General features: G+C 35.1%; 2 protein-coding genes across 2 annotated transcripts; one reads left to right on the top strand and one right to left on the bottom strand.

Annotated features, from left to right (window-relative positions):
- Positions 1-3,536: 3,536 nt before the first annotated feature.
- LOC128555450 (protein yellow-like) lies at positions 3,537-4,757 on the top strand. The gene has a single exon (XM_053537736.1). It carries the CDS (start codon positions 3,537-3,539, stop codon positions 4,755-4,757), a length of 1,221 nt encoding a protein of 406 aa, XP_053393711.1.
- A 49-nt stretch (positions 4,758-4,806) lies between these two features.
- Positions 4,807-11,277, bottom strand: LOC128555485 (phosphotriesterase-related protein-like). Its single transcript, XM_053537839.1, has 8 exons — positions 11,120-11,277; positions 10,541-10,703; positions 10,006-10,078; positions 9,339-9,450; positions 8,733-8,885; positions 8,159-8,323; positions 7,393-7,610; positions 4,807-5,424 (listed from the first exon to the last, which is right to left on the bottom strand). The coding sequence occupies exons 1-8, from the start codon at positions 11,145-11,147 to the stop codon at positions 5,278-5,280; spliced, it is 1,059 nt and encodes a 352-aa protein (XP_053393814.1). The 5' UTR covers positions 11,148-11,277; the 3' UTR covers positions 4,807-5,277.
- Positions 11,278-14,991: the final 3,714 nt, after the last annotated feature.

Below are 14,991 nucleotides of genomic sequence, written 5' to 3'. Positions count from 1 at the left end.
AGGCGTTCTAGTATCTGATTGTGCGGGGAAAGAAGGAGTTCATATGATACTGTGTTCTTGAAGATTGAATGATAAAGTTTAAATTTCTAGAGGTTGTCAGGTGGTTATGATCTACAGAGACGAGGTTGTGTGATATTTTATACAACATAATTAAAGATGCATGTATTCTTCTTTGTTCTAATGTCTGCCATTTAAGAGTTTCAAGCATTGATGTTACGCTGCTTTGGTATGAGCAGTCATCCGTAACATATCTGGCTGCAGCTCTTTGTACCTTTTCTATTTCATATGTTAAGTTTTTCTGCAATGGATGCCATATAGTGTTACAGTATTCTAGTTGTGGGCGAACGTAAGTTTTGTAGGCAGTTTTTTTGATAGTACGGTTATTACATTGTACATTTCTTTTTATAAATCTGAGGGTGTTACTAGCTTTTGAAGATGTAAATTCAATATGTTTCTTCCAACTAAAGTCATCACTAATAGTAATCCCAAGATATTTAGCATTTTCTGTGGTTTTTAGTTCTTGATTATGTAATTTATATGGAAAGATGATATTTTTTCCTTTTTTTAGAGATTCTTATGATTTCGCATTTATCAGGATTAAACTCCATAGACCATTTACGTTCCCATTCTTCTAATTTTGTCAGATCATCTTGAAGTTTATAGGAGTCTACTAATGAGTCGATATTCTAAGTTTGCAATTTAGATATGGCTCAAATCTGGAGGTTGCCACATGCCCTAGTATTTTTGTTACCAGTAACAAATGTTCTATGTCTTAGCAACAAAAGGTAACATCAGAACCATGCTGACATATGGTTTATGTCCGCTTATCTATGTGTACCTTGTAACACTAGAAACAAAATACTAGCGTATATAGCAACCTCAAGATTTAGGCCATACATGTTCGGCAAAGTTCCTCTTCAGACACTCGACAACTACAACATATGAGGAAGTATCCTGAACTAGAAAAACTTTCTGTCAGATCTCCTCCATGCTCCGAGACTAAGTAGATCACCATACAGCAGTCCCGGTGGACTACACTACAAAAATTTGACTGGAAGCCGTAAAACCAAAATCAATCAATCAATCACATAACTGCACCTGTTTCTCCCCTTATTTCAAAATGTTCAACAGACAACCCGAATTAGTAAAAGATACGCTTCTTTGACTCAGTTTTGAAGGCAAGCTATGTGATCGATTATCTTTGGCTTACAATAAAGAGAAGTTAAAAGCCCACAAAGTTGCAGAAATAAACAAACAGCGATTCAAGATATGAGGTCCGACATTGTAAGAACGTCTTAAAAATATGTGAACTTCTGGTAAATTGGACAGAAAACGAGACATATCTAAATGTCCGTATGTTTAAAGTTGGTTTCATAAAGAAAAGTGGATGACAAAGTTCTGTCAGATCAGCGTCTATTTGGAATTACATTTTTTAATTCCACAGAGACGTCGATTTGAATTCATTTCCAGAACTTTAATTCCAAAGAGACGTCGATTTGAATTTATTTCCAGAACTTTAATTCCAAAGAGACGCCGATTTGAATTTATTTCCAGAACTTTGTCATCCACTTTTCTTTATGATATACGGACAAGTTGACCCAGACAAATCAAATGCTGCAGCTGCTGTGTGCTCATATTACGTATGTAAATATACTGAATGTATAAGATTCCATAATTACGTAATAAGTTAACCCTGTCGTTCCGTATGGTGGGCATCCTTTGGTAAAATGATATATTATCCTTTCATTAAAGATACCTATCGTGTATCTTTCAGCAAGATAATTTTAGATACTATTACAAAATTCTGAATGTAAACTTACTGTTTTTGTAGAGGTACATTCACAATCAAATTTCTACATATTGGTGCAGTCATGATTTGACAACAGTATGGATAAGGAACAATAAGTCAAACCTGTGTGCCGGGCTGAATATGCATAAGGTTTACAATTTTTATTTGCATAAAAACATTGCCGCTAATAGAAATTATTTCAAATCTACTTTGAACTTTACTTTATGGCTTACAATTACAATTTCATATCTGTAAACTTATTGTTATGTTTTTAGAAATCCCCTTACAATTTCTTCAGTCTGAAAAATCGAACAAAAAATCAAAATTTAAGCAAATTTCTTTGTATATGAACAATCTATGAAAACTTAACTATTTTGTTTAACAGATTTGTCCTTTCGGGGCACCTGTGTAAACTTCCAGGTTCTAAAAAAATTTAAAAAAAAAAACAACACTTATATTATAACAGGGCATTACAGTCTATCGGTGTGGTAACGAGGCTATTGACAAGAGTTTTTGCGCATGCCTGGTAAGATACCGTCTAATTTGACCTATTCTGCGTATTTAAATTTCCCATGACATATTGTTTTGTTAATACATAACATATCAACATGGCGTCCACACATTTCACCCAATACATTGTTATGTAATTTATTCTGAACTTGAGCAAGCTATTTAGACAAAAGAAAATGTGTCCATTTTAATACATACGAAATGCTGAGAGGGAGACAATTTAAGACAATTTTATAACAGAGTCGCCAAGGAAACATTCTGCAAAAACAATCTGTTCTGCCAACAAAACTTATTTTTGTGTGCCAAACTTGATAAAGCATGTTGACATATTAAAATAACATGTGCCCTTATCGTCGCTTGCATTGTGCAAAGACATGGCCACAAATGACCGCGAGTTGCTCAAACATTATATATTTTTATCTGCATAAGCTTTGAAACACGATCAAAAACCATCACGACCTTTTTAAAAATATGTCTCAATTTTTACTTTTATTATCTCGAGCGCATGGCATTATCTTCAGTGTTCTGCACTTTATCTTGATCGCGTGGAATTCTTATACCTAGCAATCGGCACATTCTATCGAATAATCAAGATAATTTAATAGAAAAAGATCCGCACCATACCTTTATGTAACATACTGCTACACGCAGCTAGCTTAGACTAGGTCACCAGTACTTGGTACGGACGTTAATTTTGTAATGCTATTTTCAAATAAGATACTTTCACAAAGCCATTGTCAAGAGAATATTTCGCTTGAAGTATAAAGTGGCTTTACAGATAAAAAAAAAATAAAAAAAGTTGGATGCAAATATAATTGCACTTCAATCTCATGATAAGATATTTCATTTATTTCTGAAATTCAGTCCGAGTTCACCATAAAAATGAAAACACAATGTTAAGGATAATAACGTGTTGATATCTTTTCTGTAAACTTACAAATCAATTTACGTGTGAACCTTTAATAAAATGTATGTTTCCAGTCACATGTGGTAGGAGAAAGAAGATTTGCATTTACTATACCTTACCCTTACGACCAGACAATTTAGACTAACTGGCCCTGGTAATAAGTAGAATTTACATAATACCATTATTTTGAAACTAGGTTACAAATGTATAAATTGTCATGATTAGACTATATTGCCTACCAAAGAATTTTGGTCGTGTGGTCTAAATGAAAAGCTTAGTATTATCGCTGTGCTGAATCTTATTTCGGGCGTCTGTTATTCATGAATGAAAATGGCAACTTTACTAAAAACCTTCTTTGTACTTACATTATGTGTTGCGGACTTGACTAAGGTTTTTAGCTCACAAACAGGAGAGATAGTTTATGAGTTAGCGTTTGTTGACTATGACTGGAATTATGCTTCAGAAAAACAAGAAGCTATAAGAAATGGCGACTACGTCGTTGAAAACAATCTAATCGCCGGAGTTAAGGTCTATAAGAATGACGTGTTCGTGACGGTGCCAAGATGGCGATTTGGAGTTCCTTCAACACTCAATAAAATAGTTCATCCAGCTGGGAGGACACCGATTTTGAGGGCGTTTCCTAGCTGGAAAATGAATAAAATTGGGGACTGTGATGCACTTCAGTACGTTCAAAGCATGGAGATAGATCCAAACACTGGATACATGTGGATAATTGATATGGGAAGAGGATCACCAATACCATCTAAGACGAACTGTCCGCCAAAGCTGGTAGTTATCGAAATTTCGACAAAGAAAATTATTCACAGGTATACGTTCCCGTCTAACGTGGTATCTCCGGTAACTAATTTTATGAACGATATTGTGTTGGATTATGCACACGGAGAAGCACGATACGCTTATATTACTGACACACGTGACGCAAAATTGTACGTATATGACGTCATCAGAAATGCTTCATATTTTTTCACCCATGAAACAATGATGGCACAACCGCTGGTTCCTGGTCTCCAAGACAACCTGATTTCTGCTCCTATTGATGGAATTGCCATCTCTGCCGATTTCAAGTTTGTTTATTACAGTCCGTTGTCAGCCCATAGTCTGTATGCAATTTCAACTTCAGTGTTACGTAACGAGAGCTCCGATTTTGCAAAGCACGTGATTAATGTTGGAAACAAGATGGGTGGTTCGGATGGGATGGTTTGCGGACAGCAATCTTTATTTTATGCCGGTTTTGAACAGAATGCTGTATTTAAAGTCAACGTGCCAGAAAAAAGCGTTGTTTCTATGGAGACAGATACCTTGCTTGTTTCAGACAACTCTTCTGTTGTATGGGTTGATACATTTGGATTTAATGGAACTGACCTTTGGTTTGTTTCTAATAAATTGAACATTTTTAATAAATATAGGATGGACTTTTCTGGAAAAGTAAAAAACATGTTTATTTGGAAAATGAACGTTGGTGAAAATAGTTATTTGTACAGGGCAATAGATAGAACCGCACAGTCAGCGGTCCCGGGGATATTTGGATAGGCATAAGGATTAGTATAAAATAATAAAAAAAAAAACACATAAAACAGTATTGATTCGATCTTTATTTTTGGTTTCATACAATCCTTTTACATACTCTAGGAACTCTAAACATATATAAAACATGAGATGTTAACCCGAAACCAATGGGGTTTCGAATCAACAAGCGCCAGTACCTCTTTCGCGATGATATTTACGTGCACACGCGACAGGTACAAAATGTATATTGTGCGCTCGCAACAACTACTCGATACGCATGCAAATACGTATGTATGCACACTTGAAAGAACTACCACGAGCATACGTAAAACAACTTGTGTATGTGCACACGAAAGATAGGGGATATCGTGGGCACGTAAAGGCCAACACACGAAAGAAAATATTTTTAAACACCATGTAACCTACTGCCAGTTTTGAAAATAATCTTTGCCGGGAAGCTTTACAAGAAAATAACGAAATGCAGACTATTGACTATTTGATTTCCTGTCATCATAATGTCCGACACGAAGAGACAATTTTGTTATTAGTTATTACGTTTAGTAAAGGCGAGCCATGCCTGTGGATTATATTTCATAATTTTATCAACATTTTCCTGCGAGATCCCCCGAAGTAACATTTTCGGCACAACTTGAAGCAGGATATGAGAGAACCCATGCCCGCCATACTTCATCTGAAATACAAAAACAACAATTACTCAATGAGTTTACAGTTAGTGATAAAAAATGATAAAGTGAGTTTTTTTATCAGTTTCATAAAAAGAAGAATGGAGAACCTTTACTTAACAAAACTTTCTGATTGAAAAAAAAAAACAACAAACCAAAACAAACAAAAACAGAAAGAAAAAAAACATGAATGAAATCTACATCATAAATCGCTATGTTACGCCGGGATTTGTCTTATTTCTCTTGTATTTGATTGGTTGTTAATGGTGGAATAATAAGAAACAAACAATGGCGAAGTTGCATTAGGAAACTGATCTTTTAACTTTTATATGACTGTTAAACCATATGAGCCGCACCACGAGAAAACCAACATAGTGCATTTGCGACCAGCATGGATACAAACCAGCCTGCGCATCCGCGCAGTCTGGTCGGGATCCATGCTGTTCGCTAACAGTTTCTCTAATTGCAATGGGGTTTGAAAGCGAACAGCATGGATCCTGACCAGACTGCGCGGATGCGCAGGCTGGTCTGGATCCATGCTGGTCGCAAATGCACTATGTTGTTATTAAAACCAGTCTGATTTACTTTCTCTGTAACAGCATAGACGAATTTGTTCAGGTTGATATTTCTGAAATACTTAAAGACGTAACAAATTTATTCTGTGCACATTCTTAGACTCTAAATTTAAACTGACACGTCAGTTGCTAAAATTTAGTGCAAAAACATTTAATTGCACAAACTAGTCAGACGGACTGTATTAAATTTGAAGCATGGTGTCGATGTCTTAAAAAGAAATCCAATTTATTTTAAATTGTCTGGAAGTTATTATAAACTGTCTGGAGAAAAATATTCACCATGCAATGGAATCATTTCAAGCACCATTCTTACTATAATCTTTTCCTACTTTTCTATCAAAACATATTTCACAGCAGAACGGACAAACTAATGTCTGATTTATTTATTACAGGGGTAATGTGGACAAGAGGACAATAGTAAAGATATAAACTTCTAAACCGGAAGCGGTTGGTTAAAATATCACCACTTTGACCACTGTATACTAGTAACCTAGCCTAAAACATGTCTTGTATCTGATACGTTAGCTGCCAATAATATTATGTGTGTGGTATCAATATGACTGGCTGTAATTGTGTCAAGGTACTCTGGACCGACATTAATTCTGTACTGGTATTCTGAAGCTACGATAGCCACGCTGTTAAAAATAAACATACCAATGTATGTTTCGTATGTATGTATTAACCCTCTGTAATTATGTTCTGGTATCCTGTACCTGCAGGAGCCACCATGTTAAAACAAGAAGATATCGGTAAAACCGACAGATGCTCCCCGAAGAATGACTGCACAGAGCGGATTTCATCGACTGAGCATAAAGCTCTTAGTGGTGAAGCTTCAAAAGAAGTTTCTCAGAACTACAGCAAGTAGTTGTTGAGAAAAAAGCACGCATAAGATATGTGAAACTCGCTGTGTATCAGACAGAGTTTACTTAAAAATACCCTAGATCAGGATGACACTATAGGTTACTAATTTTGACTAATCAAAGAACAATAACTCAGTGAAAATTCATACGACCGAAGCATGTAGACAATATGCGCAGATCTCCTTTTATAGTTAAGCTTCCTATGAAGTTTCGATGAATTCCATACAGTCAGTGGTTACTGAGGAATACTCCAGACCAGAAATGTTACTGTAGTATACTGATGTTGACTAATCAAAGGGCAATTACTCTGGAAATAATTATCGGACCGGAACGTGAAGATTGTAAGTGAAAGAATTGCAGGACGGACGCCCGCACGCACGAAAGAACGAACGGAAGGAGGAAGCGGCAACTATTACTATGTGCTTCCTCTTTAGGGAGAATAAAAATGACCTACCAAATACTATGTTTCATATGTATGTTATAACCCACTGTAAAACAACCCTTACATCTACAATAGCCACATGCAAAAGAATTGACCTACCAAAGTATGTTTAGTATGTATGTCATGACCCACTGTAATTCTATCCTGGTACCCAGCTTCTATAAGGGCCGCTATATTCTTTATTCTTTGAGCATCACTCGGCATGTCGGTGTCGTCATGCAGTTGATAGTATGACGTTTCAAGGCCGAAATGGTCATATTCTACATAGCAACCGGTGGCGGCGAACTCCAACAACTCGGAGATGTTGAAAAACGTTCCTATGTAGAGTTCATATGGATGGAATTTAAATATAAATGTCAATGACAATTATCTCCAAATTGTAAATAATAAATGGCTAAATATCTTAAATTAATTCCGAATCATTTTTGATGTGTCGAGAATATAGTCCAGTCGAGATTTAATAAAAACATTTTTGACACTGAATTCATCTGGAATCAAAACAATTATTTCAAGGCATTTTGACTAGTTTACCAAGTCATGTTATATGAATTATATTAATAAACAGTTAACGTGGACTTTGCCGTTTATTTCAAATGCAAAATTAATACTTACTGAATTGAGTCGCGCAATGAGAAAACCAACATAATGCGTTTGCGACCAGTAGGATCCAGACCAGCCTGCGCGTCCGCGCAGTCTGGTCAGGATCCATGCTGTTCGCTGACGGTTTCTCTAATTGCAATAGGCTTTGAAAGCAGACAGCATGGATCCTGACCAGACTGCGCGGATGCACAGGCTGGTCTGGATCCATGCTGTTCGCAAAGCCACTATTTTGGTTTTCTCATGGCGCGGCTTTAATAAATCTTACTATCCATATGTGACATCACAACTCTATCCGCATGGCCACCGGCCTCCTGATATAGCCTCATAATTTCAAATGGAGCATCCGGGTTCCAGCCGGGGTGTATGATCACAGGACATCCGGTATCAGCTTCTACTTGGGCTGTCGCACGTAGTACTCTTCTCTCCGACTCTAAAATATAGTTCAATGCGAAATACTATTTGTCGTGTTTAGAAATCGTTGTTTAAAATAAGGCATAAATCTGTATATGAAATCAGAAATGACGTCAAAAATAAAAAAAAAAATATACGCCATTTACAGTGTTACTCGTGCTTTCGAAAGCACTTCATATAAACGCCTGAAATACACAACACGTTGCGCTTTAAAGTCTATCCTTTCCTCGAGTTAGTCTTACTTGCAAACATCGTTTTTAACAGAACTCTACTATAATAAATATAATAAATCTACAATATAACGAAGCTTGGAGACCGGTCTTAGAATGCGACATTGTCATTGGTCAATTTTAATGAACCAATCAGATACTCGAATTCTGAGACTGGTCTCCAAACTTAATTTGCAAAAAAAAGGTCTTTCTACATACCAGTCATTGGCCAGGAACAACCGACTTCGCCTATTACACCGGCTTTTATTTTTGTATCGCCACATCCTTCCGTTAGTTCTTTTAACATTATGTCAGCGAAATTCTCCTGTGTTAGTTTTGTTGTTCCGGGTCGTGATGGTTCTATGTAATAACCTGTAAAGTTTACACATGTTTAAGTTACGTAATTTATCATTTCTGTTTTATAACGCTCCATACTCAAAATATACATCAGCTGTTTTAAGAGCAAATATTATGGTACATTAAACAGCAGAATTGCAAAAGGGGTCTGCATTTGAGTCCACACAAACAAAAATTTATCGAGTAGCGAATTTTGTAAGTTAAAGTATTACATGTTGCAACGTTCTATCAAGAAAACACAAAATGTTGTTTCTTTCAAGCAATGTGGGAAAACATTCTGATCATGACATTTAAGGATACTGGAGTTTGTTTTTTTACTTTAAAAACACCATTGTTTTACGTATAAATGCCATTATCAAGTGTCCTCCAAGTAAAGTAAAAACACCAATAAATATTCTATAGAAACATGGTCGAAGAAAAATACTTAAAGTATTGTAGCACTATCTGTTTTCGATGATGAAAACGAACCTGTTCCAGCAACCAAGTGAACTCCTGTATCGGCCGAAAGACTGGCAAGCGTTTTAGCATTCGGTTCGATACCATATGTTGTATTTTCTACCATCGTACCGCCTCCATGTTTCTGTAAAATATCAGTATAAACACTTCTTAAGAATATTTTTATTAAAAAAAATATTTCTTTGGTAACTACATAGGCCCATTAGAAATTGAATAAAATTTCGTCTTCATCTGAAAGAGGGACATGACTTTTACAGCTTTACAAGCATAAAGTCAAGTTTGAATAACTTACAAAAAACAGAGAAGGGGGCGGTTGGGACGTCAGAAGTGAGGACGAAGGCTAATCAGGTGCACAACAAAACAATGTTGCTTGTTGTCGTTTGTCTGAGCCTTAAGGAGAAGCGATCGTCACTGACAGAGACGCGCAGGATAAAATCAAGATAAAACAAACTGCCAGTACTTTTAGCAGTGTTTGACTATATCTGAAGCAACGCCTGGACGGTCACTTCCGACCCTTCATATAAAGGAGCGGAGCTTTTCCAATTAGTACAGCAGGGGTGTGTAAAATATTTGCACCATTCTCGTAAAAAGGCTCCCAGGTTTTAAGCAAGTTGTGAATATTAAACAAATGATTATCGTTTGCAATCTTTCATTATAATAGATCAAAATTTATATTTACTTTGAAGAAATGGAGCTCATCTCTAACTGCGTCAGTTTCTTCAAATAAATGATTGTTGTCCGCACTGGAATATCTTCAACGGAATAAAACAAATTCTTAAATAAGATAAGAACCCTTAAAGAAAACAATTAGAAAATATAGAAATGGCAATATAAGATATACATTTCCGCGGGTCACATTCGCTTAGTTTTTCGAACTTTTCAAAAGGACTCTGACAGAAATAATACATGTTGAAAATTTGAAGTGAAATACCTTTCTATAAGGAAAAGGCAACTATTTTGAACGGCAACAGGGAGAGATATCAACAAAGAATTTCTATATATGTTAACTTTGTCAAAATGCTATGTCGGAGTATAAATTTGATAAAAGCTTTGTTACCATTCAATCATAAATTATGTAGAAATGTATGGTGACCTTTCAACTTGTTTCAGCTTTTGTTTAATGACAAGCCATATAGTGATTGCGGACTATACGGCCGGTTCTTTATCTAATAAAAAACACTTCATACAGAAAAGTAATAGCACATTATGCTCACGGATAATGCGTGACCCACCAGCCAAAGTCTGGAGACAGAGGGCGTTTACAATATTCCGGAAACTGAGTTTTGGGCATGCTTTCAACCAGATAATCGAAGTTGCATATGAGATGTTCGTGGGCCAAAGTAAAACCCGCATCCGCCGGATTTATACATCCTAAAACTAAAACAAAAATTAGATTTTCAATCTACAGACAAACACTCGCATGCATGCATGCGCCATCAATACAATATACAAGTATATTTTAGAAAAGTACAAAAGACATGGGTATATATGTGAACAGGTAATTTATTTGGACAGGCCTTTTGAAAAACTGCATGTAATGCGTACCTCAAGACCACATAAAGCTCAACTATATGTTCCAATCTATAGCATGAAAGAGTAAAAAGCTAGACACATGATGAATACAAATTTACATTTGGATAAAAAACTGTAATATGAATATGCTGGTTCCGGAATGACTGAGCTTTAAATGGCGACTATGACAATAATTTTTATTATTCTGTAACAAATAAAGCACCTGCAGCCCTTTTCCTTAAAACCTTCACTATAAAAGATTTTGCAAAAATTCCACCTACCTGTCTGAATTTTTCCGTCGGCGTCCATGATGTTTCTTAACCTAAAATTTAATCTTTTTGACACTGTCCAGTGAACGAAACGTTAGTACATCAAATATTTAACACGTTGCAAAAACTCTGTATCTCCTTCTAAACTGAGTGTGTATATAAACACGTCTAGAGATTAAATTAATTGATTGTCATGCTTTGGAGCCTCAGCTTATTCAAGAGCGTGTCAATGTAGGTATTTATCTTATATCCTCAGTTTTTCAACTTATGTATATATGTATATCCGATATTATATAATATTATATAATTATTTATATTATATAATAATATGTAATATAATATGAATTAAGGCACCGCCTAGCATCGGGATTTATCTTTTATACTTTCTACTTACGAAGAAATATTATACACTCAAAAGAAAGTGAAACTTCGCTCTGAACAGTGAAGTTTACATTTAGTGTCATCATACCTCTTACAGCGAATATCGTACTTTGCAAAATCTACGGGAAGCCGTGACGGTGACGTCGTTCACCGCGTTCTCGCACTGGCTTTAGGATTATTTTTTTTTTTGTTTGCACTCCACGCAGAAACTTGACGGCCTTTACACTTCCTTACTGTTATAAATGTGTTTTTCATTTGCATGTACAGTTTTCATTACGAAAAGGAAGTAAAAGAATCATGTTGGCGCGGTTTACGAATTTCTGTGACTGATTCGGGGTGCTCGGATGTTCATGCAGACAACCAGTCTGCGGTGTGTACATAAACCGGAACCGGAAAACATCGAAAAAACAATACGGAAGTGGTTACACGGAAAATAGTTCCTCTGTTTGATGGTGAATATTGGTGAATTTTGGTGTGAAAGACCTGCAATAAATGGCATGATTTAATAGAGGATATATGAAATAGTGGGCACATGTACAATTTGACAGAATGAAAATGTCAGAATATGCATAACATGACTTTTTGATAGGGCCTGTTTTGCCTGTTTGCGGCCATCTAGAGAGTATTCTTCATACGCATGTGATTTGGTTCAAAATGGTGGAAAAAAGAGCCGGTCAACCCAATGTTTACTGTGGCTGGAATTTTTTCTCTTGGATAGTTCTGTTGAGTTCAGGTATTTTTATAGGGGTTGGAATGCATGCAAAATTGCTATAGTGTCCAGTGCCTATATAGAACATATAGTAAAAATAACTGTGGTCTTAGGCCAGTATATGCAGACAACAAAGACGAATATCTATATACGGACGTTACCGTCTCGGGGATTTTCATTCCCGGCGCTTTGCGCCGTGGATAAATCCCCTATTATAGTATATGTATACTTATTTCCTAATTCGCTACACTCAAACGTAAAGAAATCATTTATCCTATAATCAAAGTAAATCAAGGGAAGAAAGAAAAACAAATACATAAATTCACATTTAGGATTTGTTATCTGCATTGTCATGTATCTACTTTTTTAACACGTTTTGTAGCTTTAACACCAACACATCATGTATGTACTTTAATAAATTTCAAAGTCAAAGAAAACTGCACATTTTATACTGTAAAGCTAAAAACTGCAAACCGTCTTTATAACCATACCCTGTTCAACTCAACTTCAGTCTTCTTATCAATTTTCTTTAATTCTTACAAGGAAATCTTACATATATGAATATACTTTCCCAGTCAGTGTGCTGCGAAGCGGCTACTCAACCCTAACTCCGTCGTGGGAGGGGGAGTAGAAAGATACCAAGTCTCAAGACCAGCTACCATCTTCTGGTGGCCTGACATTTTCTTCCCCCACAATTTATTGCCGAAAAAATATTATCCTCAGTGAAGATAATATAATCCATAAATGTTCATTTGCTAGCCAAAACATGTACATTCATCAAATGTATGTCTTCCAAACATATCATTTTATTAAGGTTACGAATTCATATAAGGTCATTAAAATTTTCACAATGCATTTATATCTTAATGAGACTATGATAAGAATAAGTTTTGCACTTATGATGAAATACTGTCTTTATCTTTCTATCTTACAGGAAAAGGTAACTTTCTATCTCTAAAAGAAATTTAAACGGGGCAAAAATATCGTCCTTGGTACTTCAATCCATTATGGAACAGTTCTCTATATGCAATGATCTATAAAAGCATATCAATTCCGTAGAAATCTAGGCGACAATGTGTGCAGAAGAATTTCTCAATTCTTGGAGTAATCTGAAAAATATAAACTAACTTGAATTATTATAAACATCATCTTAAAAACTGTCAACAAGTAAAGTATTAATTATACTTAACAATTAAGCAGATCAAGCAGATCAGTAATTCATAAATTCATATTAACTCCCCTTGTTAGACAAAATGATATCGATAGAAAAGAATAAAATGTACTCTTTTGTCATAATACAATATTCTAATATTGTGCACCATGACTGCATGTATAAAGATACTTTATTTATCCAGACAGAAACGGTTATCATTTTCATGTAAGATGTTTACAAACTTATATTACAAAAAAATCTTTGACTGATGACATCCAGTTATAGGTTTTTATCCTATCATATAATACATGGGGTAATTCCCATGCCGTGCTCTAATCAGACGCTAAGTAATGTTGATATTCAGAATAAATCATAATACAACAAGTTCGACACTTTTATAAACATAAGACATATAAAATTTATTGTCAGTTCCTATTTTCTTTCTTTGGTAATTGTTTTATTCAATAATATTTGTCAGGGGTTTGATCATGGATTAATATACAAATTCAATCGAAAGTATTATTGAATTAATTAGTTTGACTACCTCCCCTTATGATTATTGTATAATCTTATTTGAAATACTGAAAAAAAGTGCCACTCAAACCATGTACCAAATGCACAAAATGTATATCGACAGCTTTTTCATTTGTTTTAACTTTAAATCTTTTGGGACTTTAAAATCTTACTGAAATTTAAAAATATTGCAATGTTTAGATTTGCAATGGGTGGGCGGGATGGGATCCAGTTTGTATACATGTAAGTAGTGTATGTGTTGTGTTAAGCAATGCAGACAACCTCGAATGACTTAATTGACTATTTAACTCAGCTATATACCATTGAAAATAGCACAAAATAATCGTGCATCCTATACTTCAATAACTTTCAATACAGTAAAATCTTGATTTCTTTAAACCTAGGATAAATACATTTTCTCTCTACATTATTTAAGTAACGAATACTGTTCACACATGTCACATGAATTAAAAGGCAGTATTGCATGTCCATACATGCTAACATTCATATAATGTCTGTTATTTGTTTTCTAGTTCTAAACTGACTTTTTTTCAAAATGAAGTTACGTAGAACATGTGATGTGCACCTAACTGAAAAGCAATACTAGTATACCATATCCATACATGTTAACATGTCAGAAGTGCAGAAGTGCAGAAGTTAGGCGTCAAGAGTATAGATGTTAGAGGTAGGAAGTCAGGAAGCTTAAAGTTAGAATTGCTGAAGTTGGAAATCAGAAGTTGAAAGTGAGGACGTTGAAAGTTAAAAGTGCGGAAGTTAGAAGTAGGAAGTAAGAAATAAAGAATTGTAAGTGAGAGGTGCAAAAGTTAGAAGTAAAAAAATCGAAGTACGGAAATCAAGTGTCCCTCAAGGGCTTCCATAATTTTGCTTGTTTCAATATCAAAACATTTTCTTCTCATTAACTGACCGTCTTTTCCCGATTGTCTGTATTTTACCAGATTTCTCCCACAAAAAAAGAATGAGACTTATTTAATTTTTTGAGAGACCTATAAGTCATTTTGTATTACTTATTTGCTTACTTTGTTCCATATCTTGTAAGGAAACAAGCTGGTTCAACGGTTACATAACTGTCATCTGCTGACATATTAGAATTTCTAGTTTTAAATTTTA

The sequence above is a fragment of the Mercenaria mercenaria genome, chromosome 3 (assembly GCF_021730395.1).
Source record: "Mercenaria mercenaria strain notata chromosome 3, MADL_Memer_1, whole genome shotgun sequence".
Classification (NCBI taxonomy): Eukaryota; Metazoa; Mollusca; class Bivalvia; order Venerida; family Veneridae; genus Mercenaria; species Mercenaria mercenaria.
This window is presented reverse-complemented; position numbering and strand designations above follow the sequence as displayed.

Bases quoted from the DNA above. Each gene is read 5' to 3' on its own strand.
- LOC128555450 (XM_053537736.1), top strand. From the start codon at position 3,537: ATGGCAACTTTACTAAAAACCTTCTTTGTACTTACATTATGTGTTGCG.
- LOC128555485 (XM_053537839.1), bottom strand. From the start codon at position 11,147: ATGGACGCCGACGGAAAAATTCAGACAG. The intron at 9,451-10,005 runs GTAAATATAAAT...GATATTTTACAG, and splicing joins ATGAGCTCCATTTCTTCAAA to AAACATGGAGGCGGTACGAT. The intron at 8,324-8,732 runs GTATGTAGAAAG...ACTATATTTTAG, and splicing joins TTGTTCCTGGCCAATGACTG to AGTCGGAGAGAAGAGTACTA.